Source organism: Mustelus asterias, chromosome 26, assembly GCF_964213995.1.
Source record: "Mustelus asterias chromosome 26, sMusAst1.hap1.1, whole genome shotgun sequence".
Taxonomy (NCBI): Eukaryota; Metazoa; Chordata; class Chondrichthyes; order Carcharhiniformes; family Triakidae; genus Mustelus; species Mustelus asterias.
Genome location: NC_135826.1, coordinates 47,863,819 through 47,886,674, shown reverse-complemented (window position 1 = coordinate 47,886,674; position 22,856 = coordinate 47,863,819). Strand labels below are relative to the sequence as shown.

Genomic DNA, 22,856 nt, shown 5'->3' with positions numbered 1-22,856 from the left:
GGTAACCACTCTTTCCATTTCTCAACTTCAACGTTAACTGGATACTCTCAGTCTGAGGATTTTTTTTTTATTTTCGTCGCCAAGTGTAAAGGTGCTCATTTACCAGTTTAGGGAAAAGACAACTCGTTTATTTACAGGTTAAAACTATAGAGGTTTGCAGCCTTGTGGCTGCAACCAGCTCCCGGGATGGTTCCGAATATAGAAGGCCCATGCTGACGAGGATGATCCCCCCCATCCTGCTCCCTGATTGGTTCCCTGGGTCATGTGATCCTTACTTTGCAGATTGATCCTTAAAGAGACAGTCACCACACTTCCACAAATGGTCGGAATGATGTGGAGATGCCGGCGATGGACTGGGAGTGGACACAGTAAGAAGTCTCTCAACACCAGGTTAAAGTCCAACAGGTTTATTTGGTAACATGAGCTTTCGGAGTGCTGCTCCTTCAACAGGTGAAACTTTGAATGGACTTTTGAATGGACTTCCCTTGCATTAAGTTGATCATTCTCTACACCCCAGCTATGACTGTAACACTACATTCTGCACTCTCTCGTTTCCTTCTCTATGAACGGTATGCTTTGTCTGTATGGCGTGCAAGAAACAATACTTTTCACTGTATGTTAATACATGTGACAATAAATCAAATTAAAATGGTACACACTGCAGCTGGAGTGCGCCAGAGATGATAAGAAAACTACAAATGTTAGATATCAAAATAAATGATCAAAACAGGAACTGAAGCGAATGCATAGCTGGCCTGTTTGCATCTGCTAAGTAAAAGATAGGTTACCATTTCGACAATTTTTAAACCTGTACTGTCAAAAGCTGGAACGCGAAGTTTTTGAATTATGCAGAACAAAGAACAATACAGCACAGGAACAGGCCCTTCGGCCCTCCAAGCCCGCGCCGCTCACTGGTCCAAACTAGACCATTCTTTTGTATCCCTCCATTCCCACTCCGTTCATGTGGCTATCTAGATAAGTCTTAAACGTTCCCAGTGTGTCTGCCTCCACCACCTTGCCCGGCAGCGCATTCCAGGCCCCCACCACCCTCTGTGTAAAATACGTCTTTCTGATATCTGTGTTAAACTGCCCCCCCCCCCCTCACCTTGAACCTATGACCCCTTGTGAACGTCACCACCGACCTAGGAAAAAGCTTCCCACCGTTCACCCTATCTATGCCTTTCATAATTTTATACACCTCTATTAGGTCACCCCTCATCCTCCGTCTTTCCAGTGAGAACAACCCCAGTTTACCCAATCTCTCCTCATAACTAAGCCCTTCCATACCAGGCAACATCCTGGTAAACCTCCTCTGCACTCTCTCTAAAGACTCCACGTCCTTCTGGTAGTGTGGCGACCAGAACTGGGTGCAGAATTCCAAATGCGGACGAACCAACGTTCTATACAACTGCAACATCAGACCCCAGTTTTTATACTCTATGCCCCGTCCTATAAAGACAAGCATGCCATATGCCTTCTTCACTACTTTCTCCACCTGTGACGTCACCTTCAAGGATCTGTGGACTTGCGCACCCAGGTCCCTCTGCGTATCTACACCCTTTATGGTTCTGCCATTTATCGTATAGCTCCCCCCTACGTTAGTTCTACCAAAATGCATCACTTCGCATTTATCTGGATTGAACTCCATCTGCCATTTCCTTGCCCAAATTTCCAGCCTATCTATATCCTTCTGTAGCCTCTGACAATGTTCCTCACTATCTGCAAGTCCAGCCATTTTCGTGTCGTCCGCAAACTTACTGATCACCCCAGTTACACCTACTTCCAGATCGTTTATATAAATCACAAACAGCAGAGGTCCCAATATAGAGCCCTGCGGAACACCACTAGTCACAGGCATCCAGCCGGAAAAAGACCCTTCCACTACCACCCTCTGTCTTCTGTGACCAAGCCAGTTCTCCACCCATCTAGCCACCTCCCCCTTTATCCCATGAGATCCAACCTTTTGCACCAACCTACCATGAGGGACTTTGTCGAACGCTTTACTAAAGTCCATATAGACGACATCCACGGCCCTTCCCTCGTCAACCATTCTAGTCACTTCTTCAAAAAACTCCACCAGGTTAGTGAGGCATGACCTCCCTCTCACAAAACCATGCTGACTATCGTTAATGAGTTTATTCCTTTCTAAATGCGCATACATCCTATCTCTAAGAATCCTCTCCAACAACTTCCCGACCACGGACGTCAAGCTCACCGGCCTATAATTACCCGGGTTATCCTCCCTACCCTTCTTAAATAACGGGACCACATTAGCTATCCTCCAATCCTCTGGGACCTCACCTGTGTCCAGTGACGAGACAAAGATTTGCGTCAGAGGCCCAGCGATTTCATCTCTCGTCTCCCTGAGCAGCCTGGGATAGATTCCATCAGGCCCTGGGGATTTGTCAGTCTTTATATTCCCTAAAAAACCTAACACTTCCTCCCTTGTAATGGAGATTTTCTCTAACGGGTCAACACTCCCCTCCGAGACACTCCCAGTCAACACATCCCTCTCCTTTGTGAATACCGACACAAAGTATTCATTTAGGATCTTCCCTACTTCTTTGGGCTCTAAGCATAATTCCCCACTTTTGTCCCTGAGAGGTCCGATTTTTTCCCTGACAACCCTTTTGCTCCTAACGTATGAATAAAATGTTTTGGGATTCTCCTTAATCCTGTCTGCCAAGGACATTTTGTGACCCCTTTTTGCCCTTTTAATTCCTCGTTTGAGTTCTTTCCTACTTTCTTTGTATTCCTCCAGAGCTCCCTCCGTTTTAAGCTGCCTGGACCTAACGTACGCCACTCTTTTCTTTATGACCAATCGCTCAATTTCCCTGGTTATCCACGGTTCTCGAATCCTACCCTTCCTATCCTTGTTTACAGGCACATGCCTATCCTGCAGCCCTAACAACTGTTCCTTAAAAGACTCCCACATGCCAGATGTGGATTTACCCTCAAACAGCCTGTCCCAATCAACAGCTGCCAAATTCTGCCTAATCCCACTAAAGTTAGCCTTCCCCCAATCCAACACCTTACCCCAATCCAACACCTTACCCTTGGGACACCATTCATCCTTTTCCATCACTATCCTAAAGCTAACAGAATTGTGGTCACTATTTGCCACATGTTCCCCTACCAAAACTTTGAAGACCTGACCGGGCTCATTCCCCAGTACCAGGTCCAGTATAGCCCCCTCTCTAGTCGGGCTATCTACATATTGTTCCAAAGAACCTTCCTGTACGCATTTTACAAATGCCTCCCCATTCAGACTCCCAGCCCTACGCGATTTCCAGTCTATACCAGGGAAATTGAAGTCTCCCACTACAACAACCCTATTTTTCCTGCACCTATCCATTATCTCCTGACATAGGTGGAAGGTGTGATAAGGGATAGGATCTACAAATATTTGGATAGACAGGAACTTATTAGGGAGAGTCAACATGGCTTTGTGCGTGGTAGGTCATGTTTGACCAATCTATTAGAGTTTTTCGAGGAGATTACCAGGAAAGTGGATGAAGGGAAGGCGGTGGATGTTGTCTACCTGGATTTCAGCAAGGCCTTTGACAAGGTCCCTCATGGGAGGTTAGTTAGGAAGGTTCAGTCGCTAGGTATACATGGGGAGGTAGTAAATTGGATTAGACACTGGCTCAATGGAAGAAGCCAGAGAGTGGTTGTGGAGGATTGCTTCTCTGAGTGGAGGCCTGTGACTAGTGGTGTGCCGCAGGGATCGGTGTTGGGTCCATTGTTGTTTGTCATCTATATCAATGATCTGGATGATAATGTGGTAAATTGGATCAGCAAGTTTGCTGATGATACAAAGATTGGAGATGCAGTGCACAGTGAGGAAGGTTTTCAAAGATTGCAGAGGGATTTGGACCAACTAGAAAAATGGGCTGAAAAATGGCAAATGGAATTCAACGCAGACAAGTGTGAGATATTGCACATTGGAAGGACAAACCAAAGTAGAACGTACAGGGTAAATGGTAGGACTCTGGAGTGCAGTTGAACAGAGGGATCTGGGAATACAGGTACAGAATTCCCTAAAAGTGACGTCACAGGTGGATAGGGTCGTAAAGAGTGCCTTTGGTACATTGGCCTTTATAAATCGGAGTATCGAGTATAAAAGTTGGAGTGTTATGGTAAGGTTATATAAGGCATTGGTGAGGCCGAATTTGGAGTATTGTGTACAGTTTTGGTCACCTAGTTACAGGAAGGATGTAAATAAGATTGAAAGAGTGCAGAGAAGGTTCACAAGGATGTTGCCGGGACTTGAGAAGCTGAGTTACAGAGAGAGATTGAATAGGTTGGGACTTTATTCCCTGGAGCGTAGAAGATTGAGGGGAGATTTGATAGAGGTGTATAAGATTTTGATGGGTATAGATAGAGTGAATGCAAGCAGGCTTTTTCCGCTGAGGCTAGGGGAGAAAAAAATCAGAGGGCATGGGTTAAGGGTGAAAGGAGAAAAGTTTAAAGGGAATATTAGGGGGTGGCTTCTTCACGCAGAGAGTGGTGGGAATGTGGAATGAGCTGTCGGATAAAGTGGTAAATGCGGGGTCACTTTTAACATTTATGAAAAACTTGGACGGGTTCATGGATGAGAGGGGTATGGAGGGATATGGTCCAAGTGCAGGTCAGTGGGACTAGGCAAAAAATGGTTCAGCACAGACAAGAAGGGCCAAAAGGCCTGTTTCTGAGCTGTAATTTTCTATGGTTCTATATCCGTTCTTCCACTTCCCTTGGGTTGTTGGGGGGCCTGTAGTATACCCCCAACATAGTGACTGCGCCCTTCCTGTTTCTGAGCTCCACCCACAGTGACTTGTTACACGACCCCTCTGAATTGTCCTCCCTCTGCACTGCTGTAATATGCTTTCTAACTAATACTGCTACTCCCCCACCTCTTTCTTCAGAGGAATTTATTAGCTTGGCAGAAGATAATGACCGGAGTTTTACCGGCCTGCCCGCCACGGGAATCGGAGCGGGTGAGAGGCGGACAATGGGAAGGGCTGTTGACCTCGGGCGGGATTTTATAGTTTCTGGACGAGCGAGACTATAAAATCCTGCCCAATGCGTCCGAACAAAATCCGATATATTAATTTTTCATTGTGTGATGGAAAGACTACAGTAGATGCAGAATTTAAACTTGCCTCTGGTATCTTTGACCAATTCCTTGACTCATCCAGAAATAACAGCAGAACTCTCATTACCTGCTGATTTGGGGAGACGTTCTGATGGATAATGGGAATTGATGAATCTCATAAATTTTCTTCTTGCTTACTTGATACAGCAATACCATACAAGTTGGGAGTTAATGGCTCAGTTGAGCATAAATATCATAAATTGGACCAAATTTGCTTTATGCTGTGGGTCGATTTATGCCACAGTTGAACCGATTGGGGATAATGGTGGGGCGGCACAGTGGGTTAGCACCGCTGCCTCTCGGCGCTAGGGACCCGGGTTTGATTCCTGGTTTGGCTCACTGTCTGTGCAGAGTCTGCATGTTCTCCCTCTGCCTGCGTGGATTTTTTCCGGGTGTTCCGGCTTCCTCCCACAGTCCGAAGGACGTGCTGGTTAGGTGCATTGGCCGTGCTAAATTTTCCCTCGGTGTACCCGAACAGGCGGTGCCAGAGTGTGGAGATTAGGGAATTTTCACAGTAGCTTCAGTGAATGGTAAGCCTAATTGTGACGCACATAGATTAAATAAAATAATGGGCTATGTTAACAAGATGACGGCTCTCACAAGACTTGGTGATGCAAATATTTTGGTGGATAACCGGAAGGCAAGTAACTGGAGCACAAATCATGGAAATTCCACTCTGAGCTCACATATGTTGCTACTATTTTGTTTGGCTCTAGTTTTAAAACTAACTTGCACAAGTTTAAATTGTTCTGCAGATTTCAGATTGAACAATAAGTGCAGGCAACCAGAATTGTTTGTTTTTTATTTTGGAGAATTCTGGGGCTGTCTGTCTTACTTTTAATGCTCCCTGAGTCATAGCTGGTGTTTGTTTTTAATACTAAATTTGGAATGGTCAGGTCTGAGCATTCTGCTCTAAATTTTCCATTGCACAAACTTTTATCTTTGAACTTTCCATAAAATGCTTTAAAAATCCACTGCCAACCACCCACACACCCTGTTACTTTTCACTCTCGTTCCCTTATCCCACATTTTATTCCATTTCAGTGTGGACCAAGGATCCAGATCATTGGCTCTTAGATCCATTCTTGTTGAGAATTGAAAAGCCAAGTCTAAGACTAATCTAGGCCATTTGAACGAGTAAACACAGCTGTTGCAGCAAGTGCTGGCTGTGTGCGCTGTGGAGGGCTGGAACTTGTGCTTTTAAAGTAATCAAATGTTTTCTTGTCTGATCTCTTGCAGAGTTACTGGAATTCATGTGAACATGTTGAAGAGAAAGAAGCCTCATCGGTAAGTGGGGAGCCTGTAAAGCAAAATGCTGCTCTTTGTGGCCTTGATTCAGTCGCTGGGGCAGTTCAGGTCAAGACCTAGACCCATTAGAAATTCTGGATTGCTTGAGAGATCACCAGGGTCCCAGTAGAGGCCTATTACAATTGGGGCCTGTGGAGTTTTAGGACCAGGGGACAGAGGTTTGGATTTTATCTCCTGCACACGTGTGTGCCAATGGGCATCAGTAAGGTGTGGGTCTTCAGGACAACATATTGCTAAAGGAAAGTGCTATTGAAGTTGCAGAATTTTGAACTTCACAGGCAGTACAATACTTTAAGCTGCCAAAGGAGGTCGATCATAGAATTCCCTACGGCAGAAGGAGGCCGTTCGGCCCATCTGGTCTGCACCGACTCTGACAGAGCATCTTACCCAGGCCCTATCCCCGTAACCTCACATATTTATCCACTAATCTCCCTAACCTACACATCTTGGGACACGAAGGGGCAATTTATCATGGCCAATCAACCTAACCCGCACATCTTTGGAGTGTGAGAGGAAACCGGAGCACCCGGAGGAAACCCACGAGGAGAATGTGCAAATTCCACACAGACAGTCACCCAAGGCTGGAATTTAACCCAGGTCCCTGGCGTTGTGAGGCAGCAGTGCTAACCACTGTGCCATCAGGGTTGGTATAGATGTGTTACCTATAGACCTAGATTAATACATGAGGGAGAAAGGAATAGAAGGTAATGTTAACAGAGTGAGAAGTAGGAGGAGGGAAGGAGGATTGTGTGTGGCATGAACACTTGTGGTCCAGTTTGGCCAAATGGCGTGTTTGTGTGCAGAGTAACAATGCATAGAGTTAGCACAATTGCTGACGAACCCCTCCAATGGCTCATTGGGTAAATACAAACCAGTCATGAACTGTACAGACCAGGTAAGTCCCAGCATGAATCTTGGTCTGCATTGAGCCAAAGCAGAAGTGAGAGTGGTGCAGGCGCAATCAATATCGATATCCTTTGGTTTGGAGAAGTCAGCCAGACGTCCCACTCTTGATTGTTCCTCTTTTGCCCCCAATAGCCAGCGCATTAGTTCGGGGACAGAATTGAGGGCTGTTGCAGGTCCCCTTCAGTCAATCCACCTATCAATGCCCCTCTGTCCTGATTCTGCATGAAAATTGGTCACTTGCATAAGTGGATTTGGAAGGCTACCAATTCTCTGCATGTATACCCAACCAAGGATTGGCATCTTCAGGGAATGGGGTGGGGGTGGAAGTGGGGCCTGAAAAAATTGAGAGAATTGCAAAAGAATTTCCAGCTATGGATGCAGTTTGGTATTCTGGACACTACTTTTGTTCAACACCTGGCTCCAGCAGTTGAAAGTCTGTCTAACACTCCCACGTCATGCAGTGTTTATAAGTAACACATTGCCTTGCGAATGAACACAGATGGAGATTAATGACTTCAAAGATGCTTCTACATAGCATAGCCATTGGTGAATTAGAATGTCACGCATGAATAAGTTTAATTTTATTTTTGCCAAAGGGTTTGACAGCTCCGAGGATATGGCTCACAGAAATTGACCTTCCCACCGAGACTCCTTTTGTGAAAAATTCGATTTAGAATCATCAGCTTATAAAATAATTTGGTAGCTTGTGCGTTTTTTTTAAATAAATGCATTTAATCTTTGTCAGAAGGAAACATAAAAGCATCTGGAGAGGGAGGAGAGGTGGCATGGTGGCACAGTGGTTAGCACTGCTGCCTTACAGCGCCAGGGATCCGGGTTCAATTCTGGCCTTGGGTGACTGTCTATACTTTCTCCTCGTGTGGGTTTCCTCCAGGTGCTCCGGTTTCCTCCCACAGTCCAGACATGTGTAGGTTGGATGGATTGACCATGGTGAATGCACAGCACTATGGGGGTAGGGTGGGGACGGCCTAGGTAAAATGCTTTTTCGAAAAGTTGGTGCAGACTCAATGGGCTGAATGGCATCCTCTTACGCTTTATGGATTCAATGAATTGATATTTTCCAAAACATCTCTTACCTTGACATTGTCACATGGGTTTTCCTTCAGCACTGCACACCATTTTACCAGATTAACAAGTCTTAGCTGAGCCCAGAAACAGAGTGCCTGCCACAAGGGGCATCAAAGGCAAACTCGATCTCTTCCAGCAACGGTCCTTTCCCCCGTGATCAGGAATTCTGATTTAATTCCACCCTTCTCTTTTTAATTTCGACCTTCTTTCCTCTCCCTACTGCCCTGGACATGATCCAAAAAGTAAATACAAACCAAAACTTTGGATATTGTGATCTGGCTGACTCTGATCCACATTGGTTTAATTCCTTGGACCCTTTGTGGAGCTGTTGATGTGGGGACAGTATGGAAGCAATTATTTTGTAAGAAGCCAGAGTTGTGCTGTATAAACTCTAATGAGGTGGGTGGATCAGATGGCCTACATTTGTCCATCCCTCCCCTTCGCTGTATTCATCAAGTGTTCTTTGCCCATTTGGTTCAAAACTGATTTATAGCCATGCTTTCATCTGCAGTTTTTACTTTTATTACTTGCTTATCTGACGGCTGTAAGCTGCAACTCATCTAAACTGAGGGTGAACATTGTAAATTGTGCATTCTGAATCGGGCAAAAAACAACCTTGAAGAACAGGGGTGAGCAATTATTTGGGTTGGAGGGCCACTCAAGCTTTAAAGTTTAAACTTTATTTATTAGTGCCACAAGTAGGCTTACATTAACCCTGCAATGAAGTTACTGTGAAAATCCCCTAGTCTCCACAGTCTGGCGCCTGTTCGGGTACATTGAGGGAGAGTTTAGCATGGCGAATGCACCTAACCAGCATGTCTTTTGGACTGTGGGAGGAAACCGGAGCGCCCGGAGGAAACCCACACAGTCACGGGGAGAACATGCAAACTCCACACAGACAGTGATCCAAGCTGGGAATCGAACCCAGGTCCCTGGCACTGAGGCAGCAGTGCTAACCACTGAGCCACCGTGCCGCCCTTTGGTGAGCTGTTGAGGGCTAAACAGATGAAGTAGATCATATTTAAAAATAGCTATTTGGATGCTGAATAGAATATTTAGAAGTCTATTATTTGAATAATCAGTTTTCGGCTTCGGCCTTGTCTTTGAGATCATTCTTTAATTTGGGCTAAGATTCAAGGACGTTTTTCTGTTCAGGGCTGGCCACAACAAGGCTCAAAGCTCGCTCTCTGTACAGAGAGAGAGAGAGAGAGAGAGACCTTGTTTTTCATATGTAGTGGCAATGGATTCATAATTAAGATCACCATCTAAATGATACTTCACAATGATAACATAGACATGCTGCGTTTAAACCTAAAGTATCTTAATGCTTTTAAGAAAATAATTATTTACTTTAAGGGGAGGTGATGGCCTAGTGTTATTATCACCAATCCAGAAGCTCAGCTAATGTTCTGGGGACCCGGGTTCAAATGCTGCCACAGCAGATGGTGGAGTTTGAATTTAATTTTTTAAAAATCTGGAATTAAGAATCGACTGATGATCATGAAATCATTGCTGATTGTCAGAAAAACTCATCTGGTTCACTAATGTCTTTTAGGAAGGAAAATTGCCATCATTACCTGGTCTGACCTACATGTGACTCCAGAGCCACAGCAATGTGGTTGACTCTCAACTGCCCTCGGGCAATTAGGGATGGGCAATAAGTGCTGGCCCAGCAGCGACGCCCATGTCCCACGAATGAATGAAAAAAAAGTATGCAGATTTCCCCCCAATATTGAATTTGTGTTGTGGATTGGGATGAAATAATTATTGATTAATGAGTCATTGAACAGTCTAAGTGCTTGTTTGCCAGATCAGTGTAAATATATGATGGGCACAGTAACCGGTAAATTTACTAACCTTACCTACACTATGCCCACTGACACTTCAAACCACTTCAGTTAAATCTGTCCCAGTCCTCAATGCACAGCCAACAGAAATTAGAAGACAGTCAACAGGACGCTCTTCATGCTGTTTCAATGCTCATCTATATGACGCCCACTCACCCCCTCCTTTCCCCATGGCAATTGCACTTTGTTCCCAACTCTCAAAACTCGCCTTCAGCCTCTGCTCACCCCTGACCTCCTCTTCCTGTGGTCATTCTGAATGCAACAACTCCAGGTGCGGCCCAGGGGACTGTAGTTTTCCCACCGCTGTTCTAGAACGTTCATGCACTGAACCACATTTGGAATTGCTCGGCAGAGTCAACCGATCATCTACAGCTTACCACCACCTCGTAAGTTAATGGTGCGTGTGAAATTTTAGCTGGGGCTAGTGTAAATATTATAACAAAAGCATGGCAGGGTTTGATCTGACCATGATCAGTTGCAGCACATTATACCTTGCAAGTGATTGGAGTCACCTACAGTACATATTTGAATTTACTATAAACAGATGAATTGCATAGAATGTACAGCGCAGAAAGAGACCATTCGCCTGTCTCATCTGTGCCCTGGTTTATTCACCACCAATGTACTCCACCTGACTCCTCTTCTACCCTCTCCCCATATCCTTCCATTTCTTCTATCAGATGTTTATCTAGCTTCCCCTGTAATGCATCTGTGCTATTGAAGTCAACTACTCCTTGTGGTTGAGTTCCACATTCTAATCACACTTCGGTTAGGTTTCTCCTGAATTCTCTATTGGCTTTATCGTGACTATTTTATATTTATGGTCCCCAGTTTTTAGTCTTGCCTGCACAATATACAATTGAATATTACTAACCTTGCATATAACCTATTTCCAAAACAGTCATCATAACTTTTGGACAATGTAGATTTTGGTCTGATTCTCATTACTTTCCTTTTCTTTCGTGGGATGTGACAATGGTTGGCAAGATCAGCATTTATTAACCAGCGTAATTGCCCTCAGAGGAAGTGGTGGCTGGCGTTGCCTTGAAATGCAGCTGTTCATGTGGTGCAGGCACACCCACAGTGCTGTGGGTATGGTGTAGCTGTGTCAGGAGTTTGGCCCAGAGACAGTGAAAGAACAAAAGCACTACAGTTCCAAGTCAGGATAGTGTGCGACTCGGAGGAGAACTTACTGGTGGTGGTGGTGTTCTTACTCACCATTGCCCTTGTTCTTATAGGTGGTAGAAGTCTGCGGGCTTGGAAGGTTGTTTAAAATATTTTTGGTCCATTTAAATCTTTTTTTTTCCTTTCACTGCACACACCCTACCTTTTCCCCCATAATCCTGAAAATTAGTCTGTATCCGCGTTATGGAACTTGATCATTTCCAATGCCGTTTTCCCAAACCTTTGAGCTGATAGATAAGAAATAACCAATAGTATAGCTCCCTACCCTATAACATCAAGTTGTTGGGTAGTATTCTGACATATTTGAACAAAGATGAGAGTTCCTCTGTTCATGAGTGCGAGTTGCTGAGCCAGCTCTGTAAACTGGGTTCCTTCACCAAATCTTCATTCAAGGGTTACCCTGAGTGTCTGGATTCTAGTCTCATGACAATATCATAGAAATCATAGAAGCCCTACAGTACAGAAAGAGGCCATTCGGCCCATCGAGTCTGCACCGACCACAATCCCACCTCGGCCCTACCCCCACATCCCTACATATTTTACCCACTAATCCCTCTAACCTACGCATCTCAGGATACTAAGGGCAATTTTTAGCATGGCCAATCAACCTAACCCGCACATCTTTGGACTGTGACCACCACGTCACCGCCTCCCCCAACGTATGTATGTAATGCTTCACTGCTCCACTCACTGGCACATGCTATGAAACCAAGATCTTATCTACGGATGATATAAGGATCCCATGGATTCATTTTGAAGAAAAACAGATGTGTTCTTCCCTTGTCCTGGGTCAATATTTATCCCTTACACAATAGTTATTGAAAACAGCAACCTATCTGCTTATTATCACATTGCTGTTTTTATGGGAGTTGGATGGACATGTTTGGCTGTCATGTTTTCTACATTACCACAGTTCAAGAGAGCTTCATTGTCATTGTCTGTGTTGTGGAGGTGCCGGGGTTGGACTGGGATAGGCCCAGTAAGAAGCCTCACAACACCAGGTTAAAGTCCAACAGGTTTATTTGGTAGCGCGAGCTTTCGGCTGCTCCTTCATCGGGTGAGTGAACCTTTAACCTGTGCTTAACGCTCTCTCCACTAGCATTGTCTGCACCTGTAAAGACCTGATTACCTGTTAACACTCGCATTCCAACCATTATCTTGTAAATTGCGTCTGTGCCTATATATGCCCTGTTTGTGAATCCAACTCTCCACCCACCTGATGAAGGAGCAGCGCTCCGAAAGCTTGTGCTACCAAATAAACCTGTTGGACTCTAACCTACTGTTGTGAGACTTCTTACATTCTCTGTGTGTTATGGATGGTAAAGCAGTGCATCTCTATGGTTGGTCACACGAATATCACCAGAGGTATTCACGGATTTTTATTCCTCTTCCATGTTGGACTTCAGTCGGGCAACGCCTTTTAAACAAAGCTGCGTTGGTTTGTTTAAGCAACCCAGGATGTGGCACCTCCAAACTCTTTTATCCTTGTTGTCAAACAAGACAGAAACAATTGCACATACACAGCAAGGAAAAAAAACAATTGGTTTTTAAGGCATTAAATGAAGCATTGACTTCAGGAAGACAAAAGAAATGACACCACCACCCCCCCCCCCCCCCCCCCCCCCCCCCCCCCCCCCCCCCCCCACCCCCCGACTCTGAAACTGGTCAAAAAATCCACCAGTGCAAGAAAATATCTCGAGCGGAGAAAACTGCAAGAAAAAAACCAAGAGTAGCATTGAAAAAGAAACAGTTTGCTCATTGTTTAGAGGCTGGATAGACTTCTGAATGGTAGGACCTCTCACGTGGGGCTACGGCAATGGGATCTTAGCACTTATTAAAGAAAGAGAGAGCCTATGGAAGGGAAGCTACTGCAAATTTTTTTTTAAAATGAAAGCCAAACAGGAATTACAAGTCAAAGTCCTTGTTCTTTAGGAAATAGAAATTACCTACCAAGAAGTAGTTTGAAATTTTTTTTTCCAAACTACAGATCCAACCAGAACAAAACCGAACAGCGAATAATGCAAATTAATAAGGAAAAGAAAAGAACTAAGAGGGGAGGAAAAACAGAAGTACCATGATTTAATAACTGGTAACTTCAATGGCAAAAGAGGTGCCCTAGAGGCGTTTGAAGAAAATGCGGGGAAACATGGAATGCTTATGAAGTGAAATTTCCATATTATCTGGTTGACTACAAGATGCTGGATGAGTAGTCACTTTCCCAAGCATAGTATGGCATAAAGCCTTTACCATTGCCACAGAACCTCGTCCATCCTGAGAAGCCTAGTTAAAAAACCTACGAGGAACTGACTCAGATTCTCAAGTGTAACTTTGCGCCTAAACCACGAATGATTGCCAAGAGATTCCAGTTTCATCAACAAAGTCCAGGAGAAAGCATAAAATATATCTCAATTTGTTGCAACGCTGAAAAGGTTAGCGAAAAAATGTGACCCCCTGAAGACACACTACAAGACAGACTTGTTTGTGTTTCCTCACAAACAAAAGTGAGACGATTTCTCACTAAAAATCTGTTTGACGTTACAACTTATTGTTGAGATTGCGGTGTCCATGGAATTGGTTAAGAAAGAAGCTTCCCAGATTGAAGCTGGCGTCCAAATCAGGCAGATGGGACCAGACGGACAGAAACCACTTAAAATGCAAGTGTGATGATACTGTGCCTTTAAGAAATGTACTTGAGCCATGTTCTTGTGCAGGATCTGTTGTAGCAGTTTTTTATGCACTCTGAGCCGTAATGTCCACTGGCATGCTGTGTTGCAATAGCAGAATTGTTTCCAAAGACTAGAATGTTTGGTTTTAATCAGAGCTAATGCTGTTCTGTTGTTTGCCCCTGGGGTTTTGCAGAGTGGGGCTTGGGATGATTGACAGGTATGGTCATATGACAGGGGAAGCCAGGCTTTTCACAGAATATTCAGTCTTGGAAGCTACTTGAAGCAGAGAGACAGAATTGTGTTTTTCTCTCTCTGGAGTTGGAGATTTTGTTGCCTGGGTTGCTGTTTTTGGAAGCTGCCAAAGACTGGGTTTAACTTTTCAAGGTTTTGTTGTTTTGAGGATATATCCTTCCCTGCAAGCAGCTGATTTGGATTTCTGTCCATAGGTGTTACAACGCTGAAAATCCGGCATCACATGAGCATACTTGCTTTTGTGCTCACTAAGTCTGAAGAAGGGTGTATGTCTGTGGGATATTGCAGAACAGCAGAGATAGCTAGCTGTTCAGAATTATACTGTGTCATGTTTAGGTCTTGTAATTGGTAAAAGTTATGTGAATTCTTTTTGTTATCTTCTAACTGTGTTCTTAAATAAATTTTGTTTGATAAAAGCTTCCAGGTGGGTCACTTGAATCATACCTGGAGTGAAGCAGCTTATACTCACTAATGGCAAAATCAAATGTAAAACTTAGGATCTAGGCTAACCTCCCTCTAACAATGAAGGACAAAATCCCATTTGCCTCCTTAATTACCTGCTGCACCTGCTAACCAACGTTTTGAGATTCATGCACAAGGCCCCTTTGCACAGCAGCATGCTGCAATTTTTTTACCATTTAAGTAATAGTCCATTTTGCTGTTATTCCTACCAAAATGGATGACCTCACATTTACAATTTAGATGCCGTGACAAGAGAGGCCACAAACTAAGACTTGTCGGACACAAGACTTCGAAAACCCCAAGGTTGTGCAAACACAAGTATGTCTGAAGATCTATATAAGGGTCCACAAAATATCTAATGAAGGCAAAAATTTCCAGGATGATACCAGACTAGGGAAGATCCAAGAACTTAAACTAGGTGCCCGACCAATGAAAGGGGAGATGCAAAGGTTCTGGGTTTATCCAAGGTAAAGATGGAAGTAGATTTGGGAGCTGCTGTGTCACTGCTCCCAGTAAAACGTTCAATCAGAAGCTGACCACTGAAACCTCAACATAATCCTTTGAATTTATACCAAGGAGTCAGTTCTACTGAAGGGATATATCATGATTCCAGTAGAAGCTAACAGTCAATCAGCAGAATTGCCTCTGCAAATGTAAAGGGAAATTTTCCTGCACTCTTTGGAAGAACATGGCTACACAAAATCAAGCTAAACTGGGGAGCAATTAACCAACTGATTGACAGCAAGAACACGCTGCCAAAACCTCCTGGAGTATAGAAAGGTGTTCAAGAATACCCCAGGATCCATGACTGGGGTGGAGGCAAAATTCATGATCAAACCTGATAGCAATCTGAGATGCTTCAAGGTAAGAACTGTGCTTTATGCAATTAAACCGAAAGTAGAAGGAGCAGGAGCAAGGGTGGAGTGAATGAACCTGTAACAATGGGTGATCGGGCAGCCCCAATCATCCCAGTTGTTAAATCTGATTGTTCTGTACATATCTGTGAGGACTTTCGACAATGATAAATCCAGTACTGTGTGGCCTGCAAGTACTCCTTGCCACTAATTGAGGACCTCTTTTGCTGGACTGGGCGGTGGTCAGCTGTTCAGTATGATAGACTTGTCCCAAGCATGCCTCCAGATGAGAGTGGCAACTGAGTCACAACCAATGCTACCGATTGTTATCCACAAGGAATTGTTCTGATAGAAGAGCCCACTGTTTAGAATAACATTGGCACTGACCACATTCCAGAAATATATGGGGAGGCAATGGCCGAGTGGTAGTATTGCTGGACTATTAATTCAGAAACTCAGCTAATGTTTTGGGGAGCCAGGTTCGAATCCCGCCACGGAAGCTGGTGGAATTTGAATACAATAAAAATATCTGGAATTAAGAATCTACTGATGACCATGAAACTATTGTCGATTGTTGGGAAAACCCCATCTGGTTCACTAATGTCCTTAAGGGAAGGAAATCTGCCGTCCTTACTTGGTCTGGCCTACATGTGACTCCAGAGTCACAGCAATGTGGTTGACTCTCAACTGCTCTCTGAAATGGCCTAAGAAGCCATTCCATTCAAGGGCAACTAGGGGTGGGCAATAAATTCTGGCCAGCCAGTGACGCCCATATCCCACGAGTGAATAAAAAAATATCAGTGGACCAAATCAAGTGGCCTCAACACCATCCAGCATTATTTGGACGACACTCTAATCACAGGCAAAAAATAAACAGGAACATTTACAAAATTTAGAGGGAATACTGGGGTTTCTGAAAAAGTACAACCTCCGTGTGAAGAAAGAAAAACGTGAATTTTTAAAAATTATCCGTCAGTTATCTAGGCCATGTAATAGACAAGGGTTGGCCTCCACAAAGAATCTCAGTGAATGAGAGCGATCCTAGATGCACCAAGACCACAGAATGTGTCACAGTTGCAATCATTTTTAGGACTGATCAATTATTACAGGAAGTTCATCCCAAACCTTGCAATACTATTAAAGCCATTCTGTACTTTGTGTGCTAACCAACAATAGAATTGGACAAAGGAGTGTGAACGTGAATGCAAAGGAGTTAAACACGTGCTCAAGCGATCCGAGGTATTGGTCCACTTTACACCCAGAGTTGAAAGTTCAACTAGCAGGTGATGTGTTACACTATGGGGTGGGTGCTGTTGTGACTCACATAATGGAAACGGGAGGAGCGGCCAATAGCATTCGCATCACAAATGTTATCCAGCACAGAACAAGATTATGCACAACTTGAGAAAGAAGCACTCAGCATAACCTTTTGGCATTAAATGACTTCACCAATACCTGTGTGGCAGACAACTTACTTTGACCAATCACAGGCTGTGATGACCATTTTTGGCCCAGACCAGAGAATTCCGCCATTAGCCACAAGTCGTCTACAAAGATGGGTGTTGATATATTATCAGCACATTATTATGAAATCAAGTATAGAAGATCAGAACAGCATCCAACGCAGAGGCCTTATTGAGATTGCCACTTCAGGACAGCTACGTTAGCATATTATACTTTTCCCAGGTTGGGAATATGATCGCCTCAGTACGCAGCTATTTTTGGTGGCCGTGACTTGACTCTCAAATAGAAGAAAAAGTGAGGCAAAGCCAATCATGCGCGAGAATATGGAATACTTCACCTCTATTGCTAAATTGCCCCTTAGTGTCCCGGGGTGAATAGATTAGAGAGAGTAAATGTGTACGGTGACAGGAATAGGGCCTGGGTGGGATTGTTGTTAGTGCAGACTTGATGGGCCGAATGGCCTCCTTTTGCACTGTAGGGTTTCTACGATTCTATAACCCACTTCACCCATTGGATTGGCCAAAAAACCCTTGGCAGAGGATATGTATCGATTTTGCGGGACCAATTGAAGGCTACGTGTTTCTTGTCTGAGTAGATGCTCATTCAAAGTGGCCCGAAGACAGGACGATGAAATCCACCAGGACGGTAAGAACCATCGAGTTGGGTGAGTTCGCAAGATTTGGACGACCCAAACAACTGGTCAGCAATAATGGAATGCAATTCACATGCCCTGAAATTTATAGATTACCTTAGGAACAATGGTATACAACACAAGGACTGCCCCATATTATCCGTCCACTAAGGATTGGTGGAGGGGCTAGTACAGTCACTGAAACATGCCACCAAAGCATCAAACGTTATCCAAGAATGTAAACTAGTTTCTCATGTTCTTATCGACTCTTATCACCACACAAAATTCACCGGTTCCTGAGAAGGACACTAATCTACTCTCATACATATTCTCTTCCACCTTCTTCCATCGGGGAAAAAGATACAAAAAGTTTAAAGTTTATTCATTAGTGACACAAGTCATGGGCGGCACAGTGGTTAGCACTGCTCGCTCACAGCGCCAGGGATCTGGGTTCAATTCCAGCCTCGGGTCACTGTCTGTGTTGAGTTTGCACATTCTCCCTGTGCCTGTGTGGATTTCCTCCGGAGTGCTCCGATTTCCTCCCACAATCTAAAGATGTGCGGGTTAGGTGGATTGGCCATGCTAAATTGCCTCATGGTGTCAGGGGGACTAGCTAGAGTAAATGCATGGGGTTATGGGAATAGGGCCTGGGTGGGGTTGTGGTTGGTGCAGACTCGATGGGCCGAATGGCCTCCTTCTGCACTGTAGGGATTCTATGATTCTCTGAAGTCGGCTTACATTAACACTGCAATGAAGTTACTGTGAAAATCCCCTAGTCGCCACACTCCGGCGCTTGTTCGGGTACACTAAGGGAAAATTTAGCATAGCCAATGCACCTAACCAGCATGTCTTTCAGACTGTGGGAGGAAACCGGAGCACCCAGAGGAAATCCATGCAGACACAGGGGGAACATACAATCTCCGCACAGACAGTGACCCAGCGGGAATCGAACCCGAGTCCCTGGCGCTATGAGGGAACAGTGCTAACCACTGTGCCAAAACTGTCTGAGCAAAGTCTAAGATTACATACCAACCGACTCGAGAACAGCTTCTTCCCTGTTGCCATCAGACTTTTGAACGGACCTATCTTATAAGAACATAAGAACATAAGAAATAGGAGCAGGAGTAGGCCATCTAGCCCCTCGAGCCTGCCCCGCCATTCAATAAGATCATGGCTGATCTGACGTGGATCAGTACCACTTACCCGCCTGATCCCCATAACCCTTAATTCCCTTACCGATCAGGAATCCATCCATCCGCGCTTTAAACATATTCAGCGAGGTAGCCTCCACCACCTCAGTGGGCAGAGAATTCCAGAGATTCACCACTCTCTGGGAGAAGAAGTTCCTCCTCAACTCTGTCTTAAACCGACCCCCCTTTATTTTGAGGCTGTGTCCTCTAGTTTTAACTTCCTTACTAAGTGGAAAGAATCTCTCCGCCTCCACCCTATCCAGCCCCCGCATTATCTTATAAGTCTCCATAAGATCCCCCCTCATCCTTCTAAACTCCAATGAGTACAAACCCAATCTCCTCAGCCTCTCCTCATAATCCAAACCCCTCATCTCCGGTATCAACCTGGTGAACCTTCTCTGCACTCCCTCCAATGCCAATATATCCTTCCTCATATAAGGGGACCAATACTGCACACAGTATTCCAGCTGCGGCCTCACCAATTCCCTGTACAGGTGCATCAAGACATCCCTGCTTTTATATTCTATCCCCCTCGCAATATAGGCCAACATCCCATTTGCCTTCTTGATCACCTGTTGTACCTGCAGACTGGGCTTTTGCGTCTCATGCACAAGGACCCCCAGGTCCCTTTGCACGGTAGCATGTTTTAATTTGTTTCCATTGAGATAGTAATCCCATTTGTTATTATTTCCTCCAAAGTGTATAACCTCGCATTTCTCAACGTTATACTCCATTTGCCATATCCTCGCCCACTCACTCAGCCTGTCCAAATCTCTCTGCAGATCTTCTCCGTCCTCCAGCTGATCTTTCTCTGATCTTTCTCTACACTTTCTCGACACGTTCAAATCCTGTACTCACCTGATAAAGGAGCAGTGCTCCGAAAGCTCGTGCTACTAAATAAACCTGTTGGACTTTAACCTGATGTTGTGAGACTTCTTACAGTGAAATATGCTACAGTAGGATTTTTTTTAAGGCTCCCAGTTTAGGATAAAACCTAAAGGTTTATCAGATGTATTTCAGTGAATTTCCACGATTGACTGGGATTGTGTACTCCAGTGAGGAAGATAATTGAGCTTGTACTGCACAGTGTTAAATGAGAAAGGCAGTGACCTTCACTGCAATCCATTATCACTTTAACATGTACAGGAATTACGGCATGCAAATACCCATGTAAAATGCCAGTCACTTCTGCTGTTTCTGCACAGTGATCCCAGACCAAAAGACCAGCAATTATTAAAAAGGGTCTTCTATTAATTGAGGGATTTGAAGCTTACGACATTATATAATCATATAGAATCATAGCATCTACAGTGGAGGAGGAGGCCATTTGGCCCATCGAGCCTGCACCGACAAGAATCCCACCCAGGTCCCATCCCCATAAACCCACATATTTACAGCCCTAATCCCCCCGACACTAAGGGGCAATTTTTCATGGCCAATCAACCTAACCCGCACATCTTTGGACTGTGGGAAGAAACCGGAGCACCCCGAGGAAACCCACGAAGACACGGGGGGTAATGTGCAAACTCCACACAGACAGTGACCCGAGGACAGAATTGAACCCGGGTCCCTGGTGTTGTGAGGCAGCAGTGTTAACCACTGTGCCACCGTGCCGCCCTAGTCTGGCCTACATGTGATTGTTATTATTACATGTTATTGGCTTTAATAATTTGGTAGCACTTTTGCTTCAGTGTGACGCGTGAGCTTGCAATGACGTGACTTGAAGATGTGAGACAATCTGGGCCACGAGTTCAGGGCAATGACGAGGGACTGCTGCATTGTTGAAAGTACCATCTTCCTACTGATCTAATCCTAGCTTCAAAGTTCAAAGAAGCCCTGCTACACCAATGCACTGAATGGTTGCTGCATTTGCCTAATTAAATCACAGCACTTCAAAGGAACACCAGCTGAACAGTTGGGAAATGTGAAGCATGAAACATGGCCTTTGTATAGATCTTGACAGTCCAGTCCATTGAAGCAAGTTCCAGCCTATGTGATTCTTGCCGCACAGTCTGCTTCAGGATGCTATTTATGAATCAACTATACCATTGGAGAGTAGGCATTGTACCCAAAACTGTCTTGCCTTGCACACTGCACCCCTGCTGTCAAAAACCCTCCAAAAAGCCCTGTATTTTGACTGGTTCCCCCCGCCCCCCGCCTCCCCCCACCACAGGTTCTTCCATTGCCTGCTCTGTGTTATTTTGTTAATCTTGAATAAAATTATCATAGAATCCCTACAGTACAGAAGGAAGCCATTCGGCCCATAGAGTCTGTACCGACCACAATTCCACCCAGGCCCTATTCCTGCAACCGCACACATTTACCCTACGAAACTCATCTCCAAACTCCATGGCCTGGATCTCGGCATCTCCCTCTGCGACTGGATCCTGAACTTCCTAACTCACAGACCACAATCAGTAAGGATAGGCAACAACACCACCTCCACGATCACCCTCCACATCGGTGCCCCACAAGCCTGTGTTCTCAGCCCCCTACTATACTCCTTATACACTTAGGGCTGTAAAGGATGTGACTGTGCGGCCAAATTCCCCTCCAATTCGATTTTCAAGTTTGCTGATGACACCACCACAATGGTGCGACAGAGTACAGGAATGAGATAGAGAATCTGGTGAACTGGTGCGGCAACAATAATCTCTCCCTCAATGTCAACAAAACGAAAGAGATTGTCATCGATTTCAGGAAGCGTAAAGGAGAACATGCCCCTGTCTACATCAATGGGGACGAAGTAGAAAGGGTCGAGAGCTTCAGGTTTTTAGGTGTTCAGATCACCAACAACCTGTCCTGATCCCCCCATGCCAACACTATAGTTAAGAAAGCCTACCAACGCCTCTACTTTCTCTGAAGACTAAGGAAATTTGGCATGTCAGCTACGACTCTCACCACCTTTTACAGATGCACCATAGAAAGCATTCTTTTTGGTTGTATCACAGCTTGGTATGGCTCCTGCTCTGCTCAAGACCGCAAGGAACTACAAAAGGTCGTGAATGTAGCCCAATCCATCAGACAGACCAGCGTCCCATCCATTGACTCTGTTTACACTTCCTGCTCCCTCGGCAAAGCAGCTAGCATAATTAAGGACCCCACGCACCCCAGACATCCAGACATTCTCTCTTCCACCTTCTTTCTTCGGGAAAAAGATACAAAAGTCTGAGGTCACGTACCAACCGACTCAAGAACAGCTTCTTCCCTGCTGCCGTCAGACTTCTGAATGGACCTACCTCGCATTAAGTGGATCTTCCTCTCCACCCTAGCTATGACTGTAACACTACATTCTGCACTCTCTCGTTTCCTTCTCTATGAATGGTATATTCTGTCTGTATAGTGTGCAAGAAACAATACTTTTCACTATGTTAATACATATGACAGTAATAAATCAAATCAAATACTAATCCCCTGACACTACGATCAATTTAGCATAGCCAATCAACCTAACCCGCACATCTTTGGACTGTGGGAGGAAACCGGAGCACCCGGAGGAAACCCACGCAGACAAGGGGAGAATGTGTAAACTCCACACAGACAGTGACCCGAGGCCAGAATTGAACCTGGGAGCCTGGTGCTGTGAGGCAGCAGTGCTAACCACTGTGCCACCAAGCCGTCCCGCCCCATCTTGAAGAGTTCTGAGACGTTGCTTAGTTTGAGGAATACTATTCAAATTTTCATAGAGTCCCTACAGTGCAGAAGGAGGCCATTCGGCCCATTGAATCTGCACCAACTCTCCGACAGAGTATCTAACCCAGGTTCCCCCCCCCCCCCCCCCCCCCCCCTCCCCAGCCTACCTCTTGCTTTCTCAACAGTTGCTGCCTGACCTGAGTAGTTTTGGCATTTTGCTGCTTGCAAGCTAATT

At 44.9% G+C, this 22,856-nt stretch overlaps 1 protein-coding gene across 2 annotated transcripts in view; it reads left to right on the top strand.

Annotated features, from left to right (window-relative positions):
* Positions 1–22,856, top strand: part of LOC144479683 (spindlin-1-like) — a 108,824-nt gene that overhangs the window by 59,195 nt on the left and 26,773 nt on the right. For both annotated transcript variants that reach the window (XM_078198697.1, XM_078198698.1), the window contains exon 2: positions 6,377–6,424. In XM_078198697.1, the coding sequence (XP_078054823.1) occupies positions 6,377–6,424 (48 nt within the window). The remainder of the gene's footprint in view (positions 1–6,376; positions 6,425–22,856) is intronic.